This window comes from Beta vulgaris, chromosome 7 (assembly GCF_026745355.1).
Source record: "Beta vulgaris subsp. vulgaris cultivar EL10 chromosome 7, EL10.2, whole genome shotgun sequence".
Classification (NCBI taxonomy): Eukaryota; Viridiplantae; Streptophyta; class Magnoliopsida; order Caryophyllales; family Amaranthaceae; genus Beta; species Beta vulgaris.
The window spans coordinates 49,893,884-49,914,240 of record NC_079208.1 but is presented as its reverse complement, the minus strand read 5'-3'; the positions used below and the strand labels follow the sequence as shown (position 1 = coordinate 49,914,240).

Genomic DNA, 20,357 nt, shown 5'->3' with positions numbered 1-20,357 from the left:
GTAATTGTGAATGGTTCTTGAGAACAGTGATTAGTAAGTAAATTTTTGTAGTAAATGTTTTTGTATGTATTGACGTTCTAGGTTATTAGTTTTACTTTGTATGTTAATTTTAAGTTTTAATAAAGTTTCCTAATTATTTGAGTGATTTGTGTGATTTTTATAACATGATCGATTTTCTTAATTGTATGAGTGATTTGTAAAGTTTCTTCTTTTAAGTGATTTGTGAGTGAGTGTTGTAAATTAATTTTCGGTAGTTTGTTTGAGTCCAGATTTTAATTTTGAGATTCCTTTTGTAATTTAGTAAGGGAAGGGGGGCAAAATAGTCAGTTCAAAAGAGGACACCATAGCTCCCCCTTCCCTTATATAGAAAATGATAAAATTGTTTTCTAAGACCTAATCGTAAACTTTAATGCTCTTCGACATTTGTGAGAGAGTAAAATACTTCTTTATATAGTATTTGTCTGGATTTGGTCTCCCTCACTTAGTAACGGACGTCCCGGGGCGCTAGATAAAAAATATATTGTTGTAGTTAATTACTCATATTTATACAAAATAATAGAATAATATATAATTCCAATACAAAACATTTAATGTTTTTCAAAAGAAAAGGGAAAAACATTTAATTCCAATGCAAAGCATTGAAATGCATTGCATTGGAATGATACATTATTATTATTTTACATTTTTTTTTTTTTGAGGGGAAAAGCAAGCTATCATAAATTATAGAGACAAATTGTCCATCAATACATAAGGAGCCACTTCATGAGGATAGTGGTTCTCCCAAACTTGTTCGGCGCCAAAAGGAATAATTCTAGCTAAATGGTGTGCTACATAATTCCCTTCACGTTTCACATGAGACCAAACTATGGACTTAAAACAAGTACAAAGTGAAAAAATATTATGCAGAATAATGTCGAGTTCTGCAAGAAAGATAGCATGCTTAGAGAGACGGTGAATGAGAGTTTGACAATCCGATTCCACCACAACTTCTTGGAGACCAAATCTCTTACCCAACCGCACGGCCATTTCAATGGCTTTTGCCTCGGCAATTTCAGCAGACCAGTACGCACGAACTCGTCGGGTGGCTGCAAATACAACACTGCCGTCAGAAGTCCGGGCTATGGTGCTAAGTCCAATCCAACCCTCCACTGAGAGCGAGGCATCCACATTTAGCTTGACAACATCCCTAGGTGGCGCAGTCCAGGTTCTCGGGCTCACAACCGGCTGATGAGGAGTGGGATTATAGATTTTCGCTGCATATTTACCGAAGTCCTCGGCAGTTCTATGGACCCGGTTCAGCAGGATATCGTGCGGGGAAACTTTGCTGCTGAAGACAAGAGAGTTACGGTCTCCCCAAATAATCCAAGCCAGAAAAACTCCTTTCGCGACGACTTTTGCATCAAGGCTGGACCAACCCACAATGAGCTCAGTCATAGAAATGGAAGAATCCAGCGGGCAGAGAGCCTCACAGCCACTGTTAATCCACAGGTCACGTATCAAAGGGCAGCCAAAGATTGCATGGTCTTGCGTTTCAATCTCGCCACAGCCCCGTGGGCAAGCATCATCCTCCGTCATGTGACGGAATTTCAGTAGACTACGCACAGGGAGAGTGTTAGAACAAAGGCGCCATAGAAAGTGGCGAGCCTTTGGACTAACATCCATACTCCAAAGACTAACCCAAGCTTGATGGAAGTTGTCCAAATTCCCCCGCATCCCAAGCATGTAAGCGGTTTTTACAGAATAACCGGCATCCTTTGTGAAAGCCCAAGTCAATTCATCCCTCATGGGAGAAGAACTAAGAGGAATACCAAGAATACACCGTACATCTCTTTCATTGAACAACGCTTCAATAGACTCAATCCTCCATTCCATCCTCTCAAAATCAATAAGTTCACTAACAGTAGTAAACTCTTCATTTTTCTCACTAGTAATGAATCTCCCATTTTCATCAACCACCCAAGGATCATCCCAAATGTTTATTTGGGTACCATTTCCCACCCTCCAAACCACACCTTCCTTAATGAGAGCCTTCGAACTCCATATACTACTCCATGAATAACTTCTAGAACACCCAAGTGGAGCCTCTAAAAAATCACAGCTAGAATAGTATTTAGCTTTAATAACTCTAGCGAAAAGAGAGTGAGGGTCATGAACTAACCTCCAAGCTTGCCGACCCAAGAGAGCATCATTGAAAACTTTGAGGTCCTTGAACCCCATACCACCCAAACATTTCAAAGTGCACATAGATTCCCAATTTTTCCAATGGATTTTCCGCTTCGAATCAGACGCACCCCACCAAAAACGAGCCATCGCTGAGTGGATCTTTTGAATAATGGAAGAGGGGAATTTGTAAACACCCATAAGGTAAGTGGGAATTGCCTGGATCACCGACTTCAATAAGACCTCTTTACCCGCTCTAGATAGCAATTTCTCTTTCCAACCTTGGAGTTTCTTCCAAATTCTATCTAAAAGTGAATCAAAAATAGCTTTCTTTGATCTACCAAGATAGGGGGATACCAAGGTATTTTACATGCTTGTCCACCTGCCTCATGTTCAACAAATTTTTCAACTCTCCCTTTGTGTGATGCTGACTCCTCTACTGAAAGAGACCTCCGACTTTTCATAATTAATTTTCTGCCCGGATGCAAGCTCATAGTGGTTGAGAATATCAACTATAACGGTGCATTCCTGTCGAGAAGCTCTAGTGAAGAGTAAACTGTCATCTGCAAAGAAAAGGTGAGAAATTTCTGGACCGCTGCGGCTGGCCTTAGCTCCATGAATCTGTTTATCCCTAACTTTCCCTTGAATCATTTTAGAGAAAGCATCAGCAACAAGAATAAAAAGATATGGAGATAGGGGATCACCCTGCCGAAGACCTCGAGACGGGAGAACAGAGCCACATACTCCCCCATTTAGAACAAAGGAATATGTAACTGACGAGACACAGTTCATGATCAAATTTACCCAGCGCCCATCAAAACCCATAGTAAGCAATAGCTTTCTCAGAAAACCCCATTCGACCCGGTCATAAGCTTTACTCATATCCAGTTTCATAGCAACAGTTCCCCTACGGCTCTTGTTCCTGTATTTCATAGAATGAAACAACTCCATAGCAATGAGGGCATTATCAGTAATCAGACGCCCTGGAACGAAAGCACTCTGATTTTCAGAAACAAGACTCGGGAGAAAATCTTTTAAACGAATCACAATTACTTTGGATACCAGTTTGTAAAGCACATTACAGAGAGCAATGGGACGAAACTCAGCAGCTTTTGAGGGGGTTTTTACTTTCGGAATTAAAGCAATGTTAGTATGATTCACACAGCTAGGAGACAGAGAACCATGTAAAATGCTACTAACAAAACTAGTAATATCATCACCAATGATGTGCCAGAAACGCTGATAAAAAATAGCATGCATACCGTCTGGCCCAGGGGCTTTGCAAGGATGCATTTGTTGTAGAGCAGCAAAAATTTCTTCTTTAGTGACAGGCTGAAGGAGACTTTGATTACATTCGTTGCTAACAATAGGATCAATAAAACTCAAAACAGCATCAAAATGAGACTCAGAGGGAGTAGAAGAGGAAAAGAGCGAGTCAAAGTAGTCAGTGAAAATGTTTTCAATATCTTGAACATCATCACACCAAAGCCCCTGGTTATCAAACAATCCTGCTACAAAGTTTCTTTTCCTTCTCTGTGAAGCCTTATGGTGAAAATACTTTGTGTTTCTATCACCATCTTTAATTTCAGCAACTCGGGACCGAAGAAACCAATGGGCCTCGTGTTTAGCGTGAAGGTCATCCAACTGCTTCTCGAGGTCAATACACGAGCTTAAAGTGGTATCCGAAATGGGCTGCTTCTGTGCGAGGCCAAGCTTCTTTTCAACATTCTCAATTTGTTTCCCAATATTACCAAACTTCACACTACTCCAGCCCTTCAAACTTTGGGCCATTGCTTCAATACGGCCCATGAGAAAGTCCCCAGCAGATTGGTCCCATGCGGACCGGACAGTTTCTTCACAAGTCTCGTCCAGTAGCCAGCTCGTCTCAAAAAAGAAGCGCTTCTGTTTACTAGCAGGCCTAACCACTTGGTTTGGCCGGATGATGATGGCCGAGTGGTCAGATTTGTAACGAAAAGAATGCTCAGCCATGGTGTTGGGATAGAGATCCGACCAAGAGAGAGAACTTACAAACCGATCAAGTCTTTCCCGGATACAAGAAACCATAGAGTTCCCACGTTCCCAAGTATACCATACTCCTTTGTAACCCAAATCTCGAAGAGAGAGATCATCCATAGCTTCTCGAAAATGGACCATTTCACGCCTAACTCGATTTGCTCCTCCCTCCTTCTCATCATAGCTTAATATCTCATTGAAGTCCCCACCGAAAAGAATAGGTCTAGTGGACTCACTACATAAATGTCGCATGAGAGCCCAGGTGTGATACTTCTCCTCCTCTTTCGCCCACCCGTAAATCCCCACAAATCTCCATTTTTTATCACCATCATCAATATCTCCACAAATATGGTGTTGAGAAAAAGAAACCAGAGAAAAGTGCACCTCCTCCTTCCAGTATAAACACAAACCCCCAGATCTACCTCTGCTAGCGACACCAAAAGCATTCTGAAAGCCCAAACGATTTTTTAAAGCTTCTACTTCAATTTTATTGATCATGGTTTCCGACAAAAATACTACAGCAGGGGCGTAAAAATTACTCCACCTTCGGAGTTGACGAACTGACCGAGGGTTGCCCATCCCCCGGCAGTTCCAGCATAAGATATTCATAATGACGGGCGGGGTTGGTCATCACCAACCTCCGCCGACACAAAGGAGACAAAATCAGGAGAAATACTTAGCTTCTGACGCTTTAAAGTACCTTCACCATCCTCATACCCCTCATTGACTTCACCAGCATCAAATACCAAACTGCCATCCGCACTTCGTTTATGGATAACCTCAGAATTATCCAGGTCCATTCTCTGCACTCCTTTTTCCTCCATAGGCCCACGGGCCAGTCTCTTCCATGCCACAGCTTTGACATTTGTACTAACCTTGGTAGCCGAAAAAACAAAGTTCTCGTTGGTCTTGTTCCCTGTAGGTACAGCAACATTAAGGGAGAGGTCCCCACTAAAATGTGGGTAAACAGCAGCATTATGGGGGGGGTCCCCACTTTTGTTTAAAGTCAAATCCTCCTGCTCCATTATGACAAGGGGTGGTTGAACTTCTGACACCTCAACCAAAGCATTTAATGCTATCTTGGGATCCTTACTCACACACACCTGTATGGGAGAATCGACTTTATTTTTTAATGCTAAGGGTTTGATAGGTGGAATCTCTCTCTTCGAAGCAACTGCATCCTCAAACAACACCTTCTTACAGTTTTTGAACTTGGTCTCTTCTTCAATTTCCTTTGTTCTACCTTTTCTTGGGGTGGCTTTGAGTCCCAAATTCCACCCAAGCTTCTCACACCTTTCTTCTTCAGTAACAGCTTGACAGTCTTTCTCAGAGTGCCCCATAACTCCACAAGCTAAACAAAAGAAAGGGAGCCGTTCATAGGCGAAGTCAATCTGTAAATCTTTTCCGTTCTTATCTCTCAGTTTCCTATATCTTCGCAGAGGTTTTGTTATGTCTAACATGACTTTCACACGTCGGTAACGGCCAAAACCTAATACATCCTCTTCAATATCAAGTATGTCTCCCATATTACCAATCAAGGCCTTAACTACATCATTAGATCTCATGTTAAAGGGGAGGTTTTTGAGTCGGATCCAGAAAGGAGAAGAAAATAAAGATACCTGGTCCGGTTGCTCATCTCCTTCGGCCTCTTTAAGGACAACTAACATGTTGTCAAAGCACCAAGGTCTTCCTTCAAGGACCTTCGACATGTCCCTCCAATGAAAGAACTGAAAAGCAAAAAGGTTCGGTTTCAAAACCCTGATAACCAGTCCATGAACCGGCGCCCAGACGGTGGTGATGGTCCTTTTGAACGCTTCAACATTAAAGTTTCGTTCGGTTAACAGGCGGCCCACCAAAAGCAGCGAGACAACGTTTTCGGGATTAGGGTTCAATGTAATCAGGTTAATAACTTCGTCCTCCTCTTCATCAATATTCAAACGTGAAACAGACTCGGCGATCTCCTCAGCCATAGGCGGAGGAGTACGGCCGCCGCGGCGGAGATAGACCAGATGGTAGGGTTCTCTAACGGGGGTTAGAGAGGGGGTTCCTGTCTTTCAAGGGAGCTTCCTTATTTTTATGTTGATGACTTAATAGGAAGCTTATTATTATTTTACATAAATATGAATAATTAAGTAGAACTATATTTCTTATTTAGCGTCCCGGAACATGCCAAATTATAATTATATAGATACTTAAAATATTATATTTTATTTATTATCTAGAATCCATTAAACATTAATGTCTATATGCAATGGGTATATATATTATCCATTAGGTAGATAATTTTTTTCGTGCCATAAAAGGTTTACATAGACGTACAGTAAATGAATTGATCATGAATAATTGATTTAGTAGCATTATCATCATATAATAAAAACACAAAAGAAAAAGAGCATATAATAATTCATACTACTATTTAAGTATTTGATCCTTAATTATGATACACTCATATATATATGGCTAGCATTCATTCTGTTGTTGCATCACACCAATAACAATAATAACAAATGGATGTGAACATGTTCCTCATAATATAAGATATCTTATAAGATTGGTTCACCCCAACCATAGAAACACCAAGTAAACGTAGCAAAGATGAATAATGATCATATTCATAAATCATACTAGTCTTTTCTTAGCCATGTACGTACTCTTATACTTCCTCCGTTTAGAAAAAGTTACACCATTTCTAACTTTCATGCATGCCGACGTATGATTTCAACCATTAGAGCAATTACAATGGCAAACTACAACCATTTGTAACTTTATGTGCCACATCAGATTTCCAAACTACAACATTTTCAAGCTACAACCTCTTCTAATGAAAAACTACATTCACTTGTAGTTTTTGTATATCCCACATGTCATCATCATATCAAACAATTGCATCTATACATAGAGAGTGAATGAAAAGTGAAAGTGAAAAGTGGAAATAGGGCCCATAAAGAGTAGAACAAAACAAATAGCTTTGTGGAGATACTTGGTTTCCCCAAGCAACGCAACAACTTTCTTTGCACTCCATCAACCAAGCTACTAGCTCTAACTCTTCAATATTTGCAAGCTGGGATCTATTTTGGGCTGCTGCAGGTGCCCTTAATATATTTAATTATCAATAAGTAAATATTATAAGAAGTTTATTTTAAAAAAATTTACATCGAGACAAATCTAACAAGACCCATATAACTATGTTTTTCCTAAAATATAAATCACCAAAGATAATTTAAGTATAAGATGTGAATAGTACATAAAAATGATACAATTATTTCTAAATAGAGCAAGTATGTACAATACAAGAGGAAAAGAGGGGAGAAAAAAGTCATGAAGCATAACCAACCACCTAACATATTCATCGACACATATTGTGCAGTGTTGTGTGTATCAAAACTTTACCATAAAACAATAAAAATGAATCTGTGGGCTAAAAATCAGGAATACTACTCTATATAAAATGAAAAATCTGCTGGATATTATGATCACCAAACACATACATGGAAATGATTTTGTGGCTCCCATTTGCTTACTCATATTAGTGGACCAAATCAAAGGATGCTAAAGAAATAAATTAAAAAGCTACTTTATGGGCCCCATTTGGAATCATTCTTCAATGGCCGTTTATACTCACCCGGTCCAGGACCCTCTCATATTTGCTTTTCTATCATCCTAATTCCTATCCTGTCATATATGAAGAAATATCCTCATATACAATAAAATTTATCCCAACTTATTTTCAAACAAAAGTGATTTATGAGTTTATCAATTACTCTCTCCTTCTTTTATTAGTCTTTATATTTACTTTTGTATAATTGCCAAGATAATATATGAGGATCAATAAAAAATAGAGCAATAAAGTATGAAATAATTGTCTTTTGTGTAATGAATACAAATATAATAGTATAAAGGTAAATAATATATATGGGTACCACATAGTAAACATTTAGAAATATACCAAGTAAATTAAGACACTCCGAAATGACAAAATGTAGCAACTAAAAAAGATAGAATACATACTTCCTCTATTTATTTTTTTTAAAAGGATGAGGAGCTAGTTCATGTGGTAGAGCACTCCCCTCTGATCCTTGAGGTTAGGGATTCGATCCTTATTCCCAGCATTATGTTGGGTTATTTCCTTAGCATGCTTTTGCATGCTTTACCAGCCAATGTGTTGGTAGTTCCTACAAGGCTAGTAGCCTTGGTAGGGATTAGCTCTTGGGATGACTTAATTTCCTAATCAAAAAAAAAAAAAAAAAAAAAGAAAAACTTCCTCTATTCTTTATTTAGTTGCTCATTATATGAGGATTCAGGTAGAGGTGATAATAAGCCGGGCCGGATCATTCGTATTTTTAGATGTGGGATAACTAGCTCTAATAACATAAGTATATGTTATTGTTATCTTCAAATATGCTATTTCATCCGCTCCAAAATTATTGCAACACTTATCCTTGTTGATCGTTCTTTAGTCAATATAACACGATATATCTACGCACGAGATCACTAATATTAAACAATTTTTCGCTTTTATTAATTTAACATAAATATTAACAATACCTCACTTGCAACTTCCTCCTTTATTTTTTTTTTAGCAAAAGAAAGTGTTGCAATAATTTTGGAGCTGGAGAAGTACAACTTAACACTAATAAGTTACTTATAGCCTAATACTTTTACGGGTCACATTCTAATACTTCCTCCGGTCTTTATTAGTTTACCCGTTTCTTTTGCACAAAATTTCAGGAGAAAAATGTTGTGGGACATAGAAAGAGAAAAAAAAACTATTATTTCATATTAAAGTTGAATGTACGTGCGATTTAAAGTTAGTGAACCTATTCTAAAAGTGGAAACAAAAGAAATGCGTAAAGTATTAATGGACATTCCAAAAAAAATACGTGTAAACTAATAGAGACCGGATGAAGTATCTCTTAATATGTTAATATATGCTCCCAAAAACTTTTTTTAAAGGGTAAAAACTCTTTTTTTTTTATTCGGTAATTTACTGGCTCAAATAGACTCAGCCCTCATGAGTTAGGGGGTAAGAAGGGGATCCCAACCCATAAGGAAACTTCCAGAAACTGAAAAGTGGGGATTTATACTCAGGAACACAAATCCACACAAACACGCCAAATATGGGGTTGATGCGAATCGAACTCCCGACCATGAAATTAGGAGATAGGAGCTCTGACCATCGGGTAAAAACTCGATATGACAACTTACTTTAATTTAATGTCGTAGGAGTAGGATAGAAGAAAGAAGAAGTTAATTATTAAAAAAAAAAAAGAAAAAAAAAAGAAGAAGAAGTTAATCGATCAATCCTGTCAAAAGAAAAAGTAAATGAATTGATGAAACAGCACCGTTAGATTCCGTGGTGAGAAGAAGAGGCTTTAAAAGCACGTGTCGATTATGGTGTGGTTGAAAAAATGTTTGATATTTATTCTTTTTCAAATACTCCTAGCTACTACTGTATATTATATTCTTTCTTCTCAAAATTCAGAAATAGGAAATCTTTAGCTATTGTGTGGTTAATTCGGGGGTTGCTTTCTCATGTGAGAATGTGATTGGATGGACCTTAACGGTCCGCTGTCATCTTGCCACGTCATTACGTGTGTAATTTTATGTTGGACTTGGGCTGGGCCCCACAAGTGATGAAATTAAGGGTAAATATCCTGCGGGTTAGTCACTGTCTTGCTCAATAAGTTGATCTACCATTGGACTAAACACCAAATCAATTATTAATGCGAATTAAAGCAATGTGCCACCAGCCACTACCATCCTACACAAAGGCTTAGATATAAAAACTACACCTACATTTAACATAGTCTATTTTAACAAAAATATTTTAGTCTAGTGGTTAAGATTGAGATGTTGCGAGCCATACAGATCAAATGAAATAACCTTAATTAATATCTGGCAAAATCACGATTGTTGAGCAAAATTAATCTTTCTAAATTTTCTCTTCACATCGCTTTCTGATGCAGCCTTTTACTACAGGGTTTAACGATCTAACGTAGTTTTGATAGATGTAAAATTATAATTAATTCATATCAACCGATTGTACGCGAATTATTGACCGCAGTTGCAATCCCGCACAAAATCCTATCAACAAATCAACCTTCAATTCGACCCAGGGTCCAAAGTCTAGTGACAAACAAAGAAACCAAACTAATACATCCACCGTGAAGGCAGAGACTACAAAAACCATAAAGGGGACTAAAGCCATCACACATGGAACTTATTGAAAGCAGCAAAAAAAAGTAAGAAAATAAACTAGAAACTACAAAAAAGAGATAATGAGGGGCCTATCATGGAAGAAAACATCCATAATAGCCCCTCTAGAGGATATTTTTTGAAAAGAGGAGAGAGATAGGAGAAGATGGGATATCGGCTACTTATATGGTATTACTTATCACCAGATTGAATTGCTGAAAATCCACTAGAGTCTTGTATAGACCGGCTCTAAACTTCTAAGGGTTGTTCATAGTTGTATGCGTATATACTTTTTAGAAAGAATCTACAAGAATAACCCTGAATCACAATCTTTTATTGTATTTTGCATTTGATTGATTTGGATTTGTGATTTTAAATGCAATATTTTGTATATAACGTATTATTATATAGTATTAGATCTATTTGATTAATCTAGGATATACTTTTATGTACGATAGAATTAGGTTCCATCATAGGTTTATCATAGTTTACAAAGGGTAATTACATTAGTGATGAAGGTATATCAAACACGAATATTTTTCTTAGTATGAAACCAAGTTGTTCTTTAAATAGATATCTTTCTTGATTACAATAATCAATCAATTTTCCCTTTGTATCATAATTTATAAGTAAAAAACAAATTTGTTTATCCTTGTAAATTCTTCTTATTATCCGCTTTCATCCATCGCATGAAATTGAGAAAAAAATCTTCCTGCATTTGCTTTCTCCGTAATATGATAAAAAAATCTCCTCTGACTACCTTTAATTTGTTAGATCCACATAACACTAGACTCACTCATGCTTAAATGTTAAGAGCCTAGCATGCTTTTATGGCCCTCCAATTGTAATCTTCTTGCAACTTTCATAACCTAATCCCATGTTTGCATGGCTCCATGACCACGTATATTAATCAAGAATGGACGATAAAGGCTACAATTCCTCTTGCCTCTCAATTCCAATGTTGTGCCATACTCAAAGTTTTGCAAGATCATGTTCACATTGCATGCTATAGATAGCTTGTTGGAGTTTTGAATCTCTACTTTCATTTAGTTTACTAATTACTAGTATGTTTTATGTGTATTTATATGTCCATTGTCAACAAAAGAATCACTTGAATTATATGAACAATTAGCTAGGTTACAAATTACTATACTAGTAATAACTTTAAACGTTCACTTCTTTCTCTCCTTGTTAGATCATGCATGCTAGTTAACAAATTGGCATTTAAAATTTCACAAGTTGTTCATCAAATAATAGTGCAATATTATCTTTAAAATGGTGAATAATACTATAAGATAAGAAAAATGATTAAAGTGAGCAGATATACAAATTACATACAACTTAGGAATTACAGTAATAACAATTAGATTTGGTTAACGTACAGTGAAAAAAAAGCAATACACATAGTATAGTATAAGGTACGATTATTACATATTACAAGATGACTCAATATTAACCAAGGATGTCTTGGCCTATTGGTTAAGATTGAGGTGTTGTGAACGATAGGTCATAGGTTCGAATCCCCCTCCCCTTCTTGTACTTTGTACTGTCTTCGTGGCTCATATAGATAAAAAAACAAGATGACTCCATATTGAACCGATCAGCTATTAACACGCGGTGTCCAACCCAATTCAGTGACCACGTCTAATCATATAATGTATAGTTAGTGGAGTCCCCCCAAGTGACCCATCGTCCCATCCATCATAAAAAGGAGGCATATATAGAGAAGAAGGCAAACCAACAAATTTTCCAAATAAGAATGCACCATATTGGAGATGGAGTACTAGTAATAGTGAAGCTTCCAAAGCTTGTGTCCAAAAAAGTTGACGCGTCTTCAGTTTGAAGAGTGACCATGACATAGTCAAGTTAGCTTTAGCACGTTGTGGTCGTTTGATACATGATGAATAATGAGGGTCCCTTTGTAAATTAAACCAAGGATTCAACATTACTTCTTAACCTCAAATTTTAAAATATACCAACAGTTTCGAGATATTTTCGACGGCTAAAATTTGTGAACTGTTGACTATATATGTTTTCAAGTCATAATATGTGGAATAGTAATTTAAAAAACTTACGATCCAGCATTTCCCATCACAAACTTGCACCATACCTAACAAACTTTTGGGTGGTTTGAATTTCTTTCAAAGTTATGGCTTTATGGGTGGTCAAATTTTGGCTATCAATTTGCATGCATTATAGTCACACACTTGGATCCATTTTTCATCAAAGTATTATTTGATTGAAGTACTCCATTTTTTTCTTTACGGTACATTCTACATCATCTTCATTTTAATTATTAGACGTGTTTCTTTACCGTCTACGATTAACACTTGTAATATAATGATTGATCTATATTATATCTAGGTATTATAATAATGGATTTTTTAACTATAATAATACAAAATTTTGCCCAATCTTTCACAATACTACAAACTTTTGATTATTTATTAATAATATAAATTTTACATCAAAATTTTTGCATTAGATCAAGTTGACTTGTAACCTTTAAAATAGGTAAAAAAAAATTACAAAATTATCTTTCTTCTTTCTCCCTCCTCCCCCAACCCCCCACCCACCTGAAGTCCTGAACCACCTCAGCTTGTTACCTCATGCAACAAGTTAACAACCGATATTGTCCTACTGGAGGAATTTTGATCAAAAGTTTGTATTATTAAAAAAATTATCAAAAGTTTGTATTATGCGAGAGAACAGGCAAAACTTTGTATTATTCTGGTTAAAAAAATTCTATATTAATTATATTATAAAAAAAACATTTTAAAAAAAACATTTAGACGAATATAATAATACTTCACATATGATTATATTGATATTTGTATCAAAAGTTTTAATTTTTTTTATCACGAAATGTTACTCCCTCCCTTCCATATTAAATACAATACTATTCTAACATTCCTGTAAACAAAATGTCCTAACACATACGAGTCCCATTAAGTTGTATATTATAGACCTAACTCATAACTAAGTTGAAATTGTCTCCCAAACCCTCTCCCCACGCTCCAGTGAGCAATCGAACTCCTAATCACAAGTTCATTTACAAGACATTGCTCAAAGTTAACACCTTTTTTTTATTAAGAAATTAAGTCAGCCCAAGGCTAACCCATACAAGGCTGGTAGCCTGTAGGAAACACCAACACATTGGCTGGTAAGGCATGCATAGCATGCTATGGAAAAATCCCAGCATAATGCTGGGGGTAATGATCAAACCCCTGACCTCAAAGGCTAAGGGGGAGCGCTCTACCCACTTGAGTTAAGTCAGCTAACTCCTATCCTTTCAAAGTTAACACCTTTAAAGCAAAGAAGTTTCCTTTAAACGAATATTTAGTTCAAAATATCCAATATCTTGATTCAAATGAGAGTGAGCATGGCACAAAAATATGAAATTTAGTTACTGAAAAAACTTAAAGCATGACATTGGTCCAAAATTTGTCCAAAAAGTATACGTATTGAATATATAGAATATATTGCAAGAGTTTACAATGGGAGGTTGCTAAAACATTATATCATTTATCAATTTCTTTTTCTTATTTGTAAGTTTGGTGTAATACAAATTTCTCGCTAATCTCAAATTCAATTAGTCAATATATACAATTTCTAAAAGGAGAAGATAAGACTATCCATAGTTAGCCATTGTCCACCAAAAATTTGTGTGCACGAAAATTCGATGTTAGTGAATGATACAAATACTTAGTCCATGAATGATCATAGGTAGACCAGGGGAGGTTCATTTACCAAAGAGATTTTGTTCAGTTAAAATTATATGGGTCCTTTTATTAATATATTAACTATTAAAGGTACAAAGTTTTTTGAAAATTTAGATTTTATATTATAAAATAAAAAATATTCACACATTTAACATCGTAAAATCAGCCAGAATTGATAGGATGAGTAGCCATATGTTACAATCTTATCTTATCTTATCTTATAATATCTATTTTAATGTTTCAATAGGTATAAGCTCATGATTTTACTATTACCCTTAGGGATAAAGGTGTCTTTAAAATTTTGAAAAATATTCTTTTGAATTATTAGATAGTCAAGAGTGATACAACTTTTAGGAGAATCAAAACCGTAATCAGATTATTAGGAGTGGTTTTTTTTTTTATCAATTTACTATCCAGTTTCATATCAATCATACCGTTGTAATAAAAAAATATGCATATACGATATACGAATCCTATATCAACAATGAAAAATATTTTATACAATGAGTCAATATCTTACTATAGAATTGTCCAACATGTACATAAGTCATGTCAATTAACAAAAGTAAAATTAGCTTGCAACAAGATTTGAACCCATAACATCTTGATATTATATCATGACACAATTACCATCTCAACCAACTTTTAATCATGCTTTAAGTATCCACATTATTATATTTGTACATTTGAGATGTTGAGTTCCTTAATATATTTTAAAATTCCGAAAACAAATACTAATCAGGTATTATTTATATGTTTAAAAAATTTACGATCCAGCATTTTCCATCACAAATTTGCACCATACCTAACAAACTGTTGGGTAGTTTGAATTTCTTTCAAAGTTATGGCGTTATGGGTGGTCAAATTTTGGCTATGAATTTGCATGGATTATAGTCACACACTTGGATCTATTTTTTCATCAAAGTATTCTTTGATGGAAGACCTACATCTTTATCTAATGTACATTGTACATCATTTTAGTGTCATGTTTTTTCACCGGTTACAATTAACACTCATAATATAATGATAGATCCATTGTTATCTTTATGTGTATAGTAATTATATTATAAAGGTAAATATTTTGTAAAGATACAATTAGACATATATAATAATATTTTATACGATTATCTTAATATTTGTATTAGGAGAATCTTTATAATAGACCTGGGTGTACCATGCTCATGGTACACCAAAGGCTATTTTCAGCAAATGAGCAAAATCAGCAAATGCTAATCCTTCTCTTAACAAAAAGTAGAATAGCAACATTTTCAGACCCGCTGGATCCGGGTCGGATCTAGATCCAGTGTTTGGAAACAGATCTGGACCCGGTCCAGATACAATCCGTTGCCATCCCTACTTATGACTAATGAAAGTCTAACACCATTAATCATTAAGCATTTTACATCACAAAGTTGCACCATATATACCTAACAAACTTTTTGGTGGTTTGAATTTCTTTCAAAGTTATGGCTTTTATGTGTCAAAAGTTGCATAATTATATAGTCACAAAATATTTCTTCCAATTGGTAACACATAAAATGGGATTCCTTGTAGGACATACCACCTATGCATGAACTATATTTTCTTAATACAATTATAATGCTCCTAAATATACTATATAAGGGCATGTTCTCCTTAGCTTATTTTCAGTTCAGTTCAATTTAATTCAGTTCAATTTAGTTCGGTTCGGTTCATATCTGGACAATACTTTTACTTTCACATATTACTATTCATTTCAGTTCAGTTCAATTCAATTCAGTTCAGTTCAACTATTTTATGCCGAAGAAAACATACCCTAATTCTTCTTATATAGTAATGTTTTTATGTGTATTTTATGTACTAGTGTTACTAAAATAGATACTACTACCACCTCTATTTTTTTTTTTTATTAATTTCAACAAAAGCTTTTTATACAAATATTAATAAAAGAGAAAAAAAATGATTTGAAGTTTGAACTATTGAAATGACCAATTCACCAATACAAAGTACATGCAATTTACAACCATTCAATGCAAGTGTAGTCCACAAAACAGAAAAAAATAAAAATAAATGTGGCAAATAAACCAGCCAATGAATTTGAAATCATCTAGATTAAAAAGAAAAAGTAAAAACTTCTCCCCTATAGAGAATTGAGTGTTTCGAGAGTAACGAGGTTTTTGTGGACAAGGAGAAAGCCTTGTTTGTTCGACAAAGCCACACAAAAAAGTACCCTCTATTTTTATTTATATAATAAAAAGCTTCTAATCCACATATTTGAGTCTCATTCTCTATTTTTCTTCCAACACTTTGATTCTTTCTTCTTTCCTCTCATTCATTCCACCACTCATCCTCTCATTTTCTCTCTCCTCTTCGCCCCGTGTCCTTAATTTAAAGATATTCTTTCTCTCTCTCCATATCAAATACTTCGCTCATATCGTTCCAATCTCCAAAACCCACCATATATTCTCATTTCCCCCAATATCAAAAACTCTCTCTCACTTCGCTCAAATCTTCATCTTCTTTACCCCCATATAATATATATTCCTTCTTCTACATCTATTACTTTTCGATCATATTATAAACAACTACAACCATGGAGGAATTAAAGCGAAACTGCGAGCTTTGCAATGGTGAAGCGTCGCTTTACTGTCCATCTGATAACGCTTTTCTATGCCACACATGCGATTCAAAGGTTCACTGTGCTAATTTCCTCGTCGCTCGACATGTTCGCTCTTTGATTTGCCCTAATTGTCGCAAAATCGACGGAAATCAATTCTCTGGTGCCGGAGTTCCTCCTCCGGCGACGTTGTTTTGCCGCGATTGTTCTCCTCCGGAGGAAATAGAAGATTCCGGCGAAGACGATTCTCTCTCCTCATGCTCTTCCTGCATTTCGAGCACCGGAGAAGCGGCTGAGGAGGTGGAAACGACGTCGTTGAGGAAGAGGAGAGAGAAAGTTGACGGTCAAAGGAGGGAGAAAGGTACGGTGGTGGTTGATTTGAAGGTGGAGGGTGTTTTGGTAAATTGGTGTAAGAGGATGGAGGTGGTTCAAGAAAGAGATATTGGACAGGTTGTTAACATGGCGGTTGAGTTGTTAAGTGGTTGTTTGGATAGAATTACGGTTTTACCCTTCCGTGTTCTCCTAGCGACGTCGTTTTGGGTGGCGGTTAGGTTTTGTCTCCGTGGTAGTGGTGGAGGTGGGACCCAGTCTGCGTCCACGTGTCAAGATCTTAGGAGGGTGGAGCAGATCTCGGGTGTGCCAGCTAAGCTGATCTTGGCAACCGAAGCAAAACTAGCGCGTGTTATTAAACGCAGAAGATCACGTGAGGATCACGAGGAAGGTTGGGCTGAGTGCTAATTGTAATTTCACACCCTCTCAAACAAAAAAAAAAAAAAAAAAGGTGAAAGTTAGTATTATTCCACTCCTAGTAAAAAAAAAAAAAAAGATGATTAGGATTATTGGGATTTGTATGTGGTTTACATTACAAATTTCAGTTAAGAGTTAAATACATTGTGGAATGGTAAATTTGATAGGTTTAAGAACTTAGATGCCTTATTTTGTTGCTTTATTTGTTATTTGGAAATGTATCTATGAACTAGAAAAGATCATGATAATTTTGAGATCATCATTATTTTGTGATATTAGTTACTGCTTTTACTACGGTTTAATATTCTTTACTCTGTTGATCTCTCTTGATGATATCTAAAATGTGAGAAATTATACAAAATACTGTACATGATTTCAATCAAAAATAATGAATGTCCAAATATATGCGCAGAAATAGTAGATTTAATTGATGAAGTTTATAAGAAGTTATAGAAGAATTAGGTTAATGTTGTACTTGTATGTCTTTCATTTATTTTATTCTTTACATATGGTGAGACAAAACTAGTGGTTTAGTAAATCCGCTCTAACTTTGGAGGCCAACCTCTTAATAAAGGGGAGACGGATAAGAGCTAAGAACACTCCTAACTTTCTCATATTTGCAAGCTGGGACCTCAAATGGTCCGTTGAAGTTGCTCCAACGTCCGATCTCTTGTTATTTAAAAAAAATGATAAGAAAATCCATACGTCCAAGAATAGCATGAATTATTAAAATCATTACTTTATCTGTTTCATTTTAAATGCAATAAATGAATATTTTATATCTTACAAATAACAAAAATTATTAAAAGAGACGGTCTAATTTTAATATAAAAGTAGACATAGTCATTAAATGAATTAAATTAGTCATCGAAAGAAATTAACCTAATTACTATTGGGCTAATTCTCTTTTTAATATTGAACATACTATTATCTAATTTTAATTTAAAAGTAGACGGTTTCTTACAAGACAAACTATACCAATAATACCCCTTTGTTGTATTTAAAACGAAACAAAAGAAGTATTATATTTGACCATTTGAGATGAAATTTCTACCACTATGGAGTATAAAGTTGTACTTAATCTTTTAACAAGGCACATTCTCTTGTTATAAGGAAAAACGTAAGATAGATCTATAAGTCCAAGAATAGCATGAATTATTTATAATTATATTTGAGGTGAAATTTCTACCACTATCTAAAGTTGTACTTAATCTTTTAAGTAATGTAATAGACTAAGTGAAAATAATAAATTCAAATGCTTAAATAATAGAGTAACAGTAATAACTTACTTAAAATATATTATTTGTGTGTTAGAGAAAGCACAGATCAGCACTACATAACAAAACAAGAAGTGGGGGTAGTTAATGTAGTTGACACGAGTAATTGAGTAAGTAACATAGTATCCTCATTCCTCACAAGTCACAACTATAAATTGATGCTAAATAAATTTCAAATGTTATAATATAAAAATGTATTAGTGCTACTGCTAGTACTTAGATGGTGCTTGATAATGTTGAAGTGAAAATTGCATGAGGTGGAGCGTTGAAAGTTTTGTCTGCTTTGTGTGATTGTGAAAGCAGTTGTCTTGGGAAAATGTATTGTGCATGTTTTGAGACGTATATAATAGACCATTAAAAGAAGTTGATTAAAAATTGTTAGACAAATTAGTGGCCGTAATGTGTTCTTTATCTCTCGATGAACCCCACCCTTTATTCATTAGGAATTTAGAATCGACAACAACCAAACTTTTGAAATAATTCTGTTCCAGTTTTGTGAGAGACAGGAGCCCCATCTACTTTGATAAGGAGTGAGATTTTGACTGATTGGGTATAAGTTTGAGTAACGGGTGATAATTTAGTGATGTTGGCATTACTTTCAATTCTAAAAGTTATGTGATTGAGTCTCATCCGCCTCTTGCAAGATAAATCTCCCAATTTTCTTTTATAGGTAAAGGATTTCAACTTACCTTGTTAAAAAAAAAAACTGATGCAAGTTTAAGCAAATTATGTGGGTTTAAGTTGGTGGGTAACTCTTTTACCTCACATATTTTGACATCTCAAATCTGATTCTTATAGGGATGAGGGAAGGGGTAGTGTGGGTAGACTGCCCTAGGGGTCGCATCTCGTTTCTTCCCTTCCTATATCATCTTCAATCTACACCCACGTATCAAATTACGTCCTCTTACATTCTTATCTCTATATGTTATGCATAAACAAAACTGTTGTTAGAGTTCATCATTTTAGTATGAACTCAACTTAAGAAATGAAGAAATGTAGAGAGAGAAATAGAGAGGAGAATATTTCTATGTGTTTGTTATTGAATGAATTGAATCATTACAGTAGATGATCTATTTGTACAAAGAAGAATTACAACTCATTATTACAGGAAGAGAAAATAAATTAATGAAACTTCTGCTAGAAGCTAAACAACTAACTTCATATTGTTATGCTTGGAGCTAACTAACTCTAACTGCCTTGTAACTAACTTGATGACTGGATATGGGCTTTGCCGAGTGTAAACCAAAACCACCCTTCACCCTGGGAGGATTTGAATCATACCGAGTTTGGAAGATAGTGTAGAAATAATAATATTGAGCACTAGGAAGAATTTTGGTAAAAATGCCAACTAGTTGATGAGTAGTAGAAATATAACTGAGTTGTAGAATACCATCAAGAACTTTGTCCCTTGTGAAGTGACAATCCACTTCTATGTGTTTTGTCCTCTCATAAAAAATGAGATTCTTGTAATATGTATTGCTGATTGATATAAAGACTTCTTAAGTCTACAAACATGACCAGGCGGAGCTATGACTCCCTTAGGGACTTTCATATACACCTCCTCGTGTATTTTCCAATGTAAAAAGGCATTGTTGACATCCAATTGAAACAAATTCCACTGTTTGCTAGCAGCTAAAGAAATTAAGC

The 20,357-nt window shown here is 35.4% G+C and overlaps 1 protein-coding gene across 1 annotated transcript; it reads left to right on the top strand.

Annotated features, from left to right (window-relative positions):
• The first annotated feature begins 16,346 nt into the window (after positions 1 to 16,346).
• LOC104908648 (B-box zinc finger protein 32) lies at positions 16,347 to 17,692 on the top strand. Its single transcript, XM_010697779.4, has one exon. The coding sequence runs from the start codon at positions 16,663 to 16,665 to the stop codon at positions 17,422 to 17,424; it is 762 nt and encodes a 253-aa protein (XP_010696081.1). The 5' UTR covers positions 16,347 to 16,662; the 3' UTR covers positions 17,425 to 17,692.
• The last annotated feature ends 2,665 nt before the right edge of the window (positions 17,693 to 20,357 follow it).

Excerpts from the sequence above, each read along its gene's own strand:
- LOC104908648 (XM_010697779.4), top strand. The coding sequence starts at position 16,663 with ATGGAGGAATTAAAGCGAAACTGCGAGCTTTGCAATGGTGAAGCGTCG.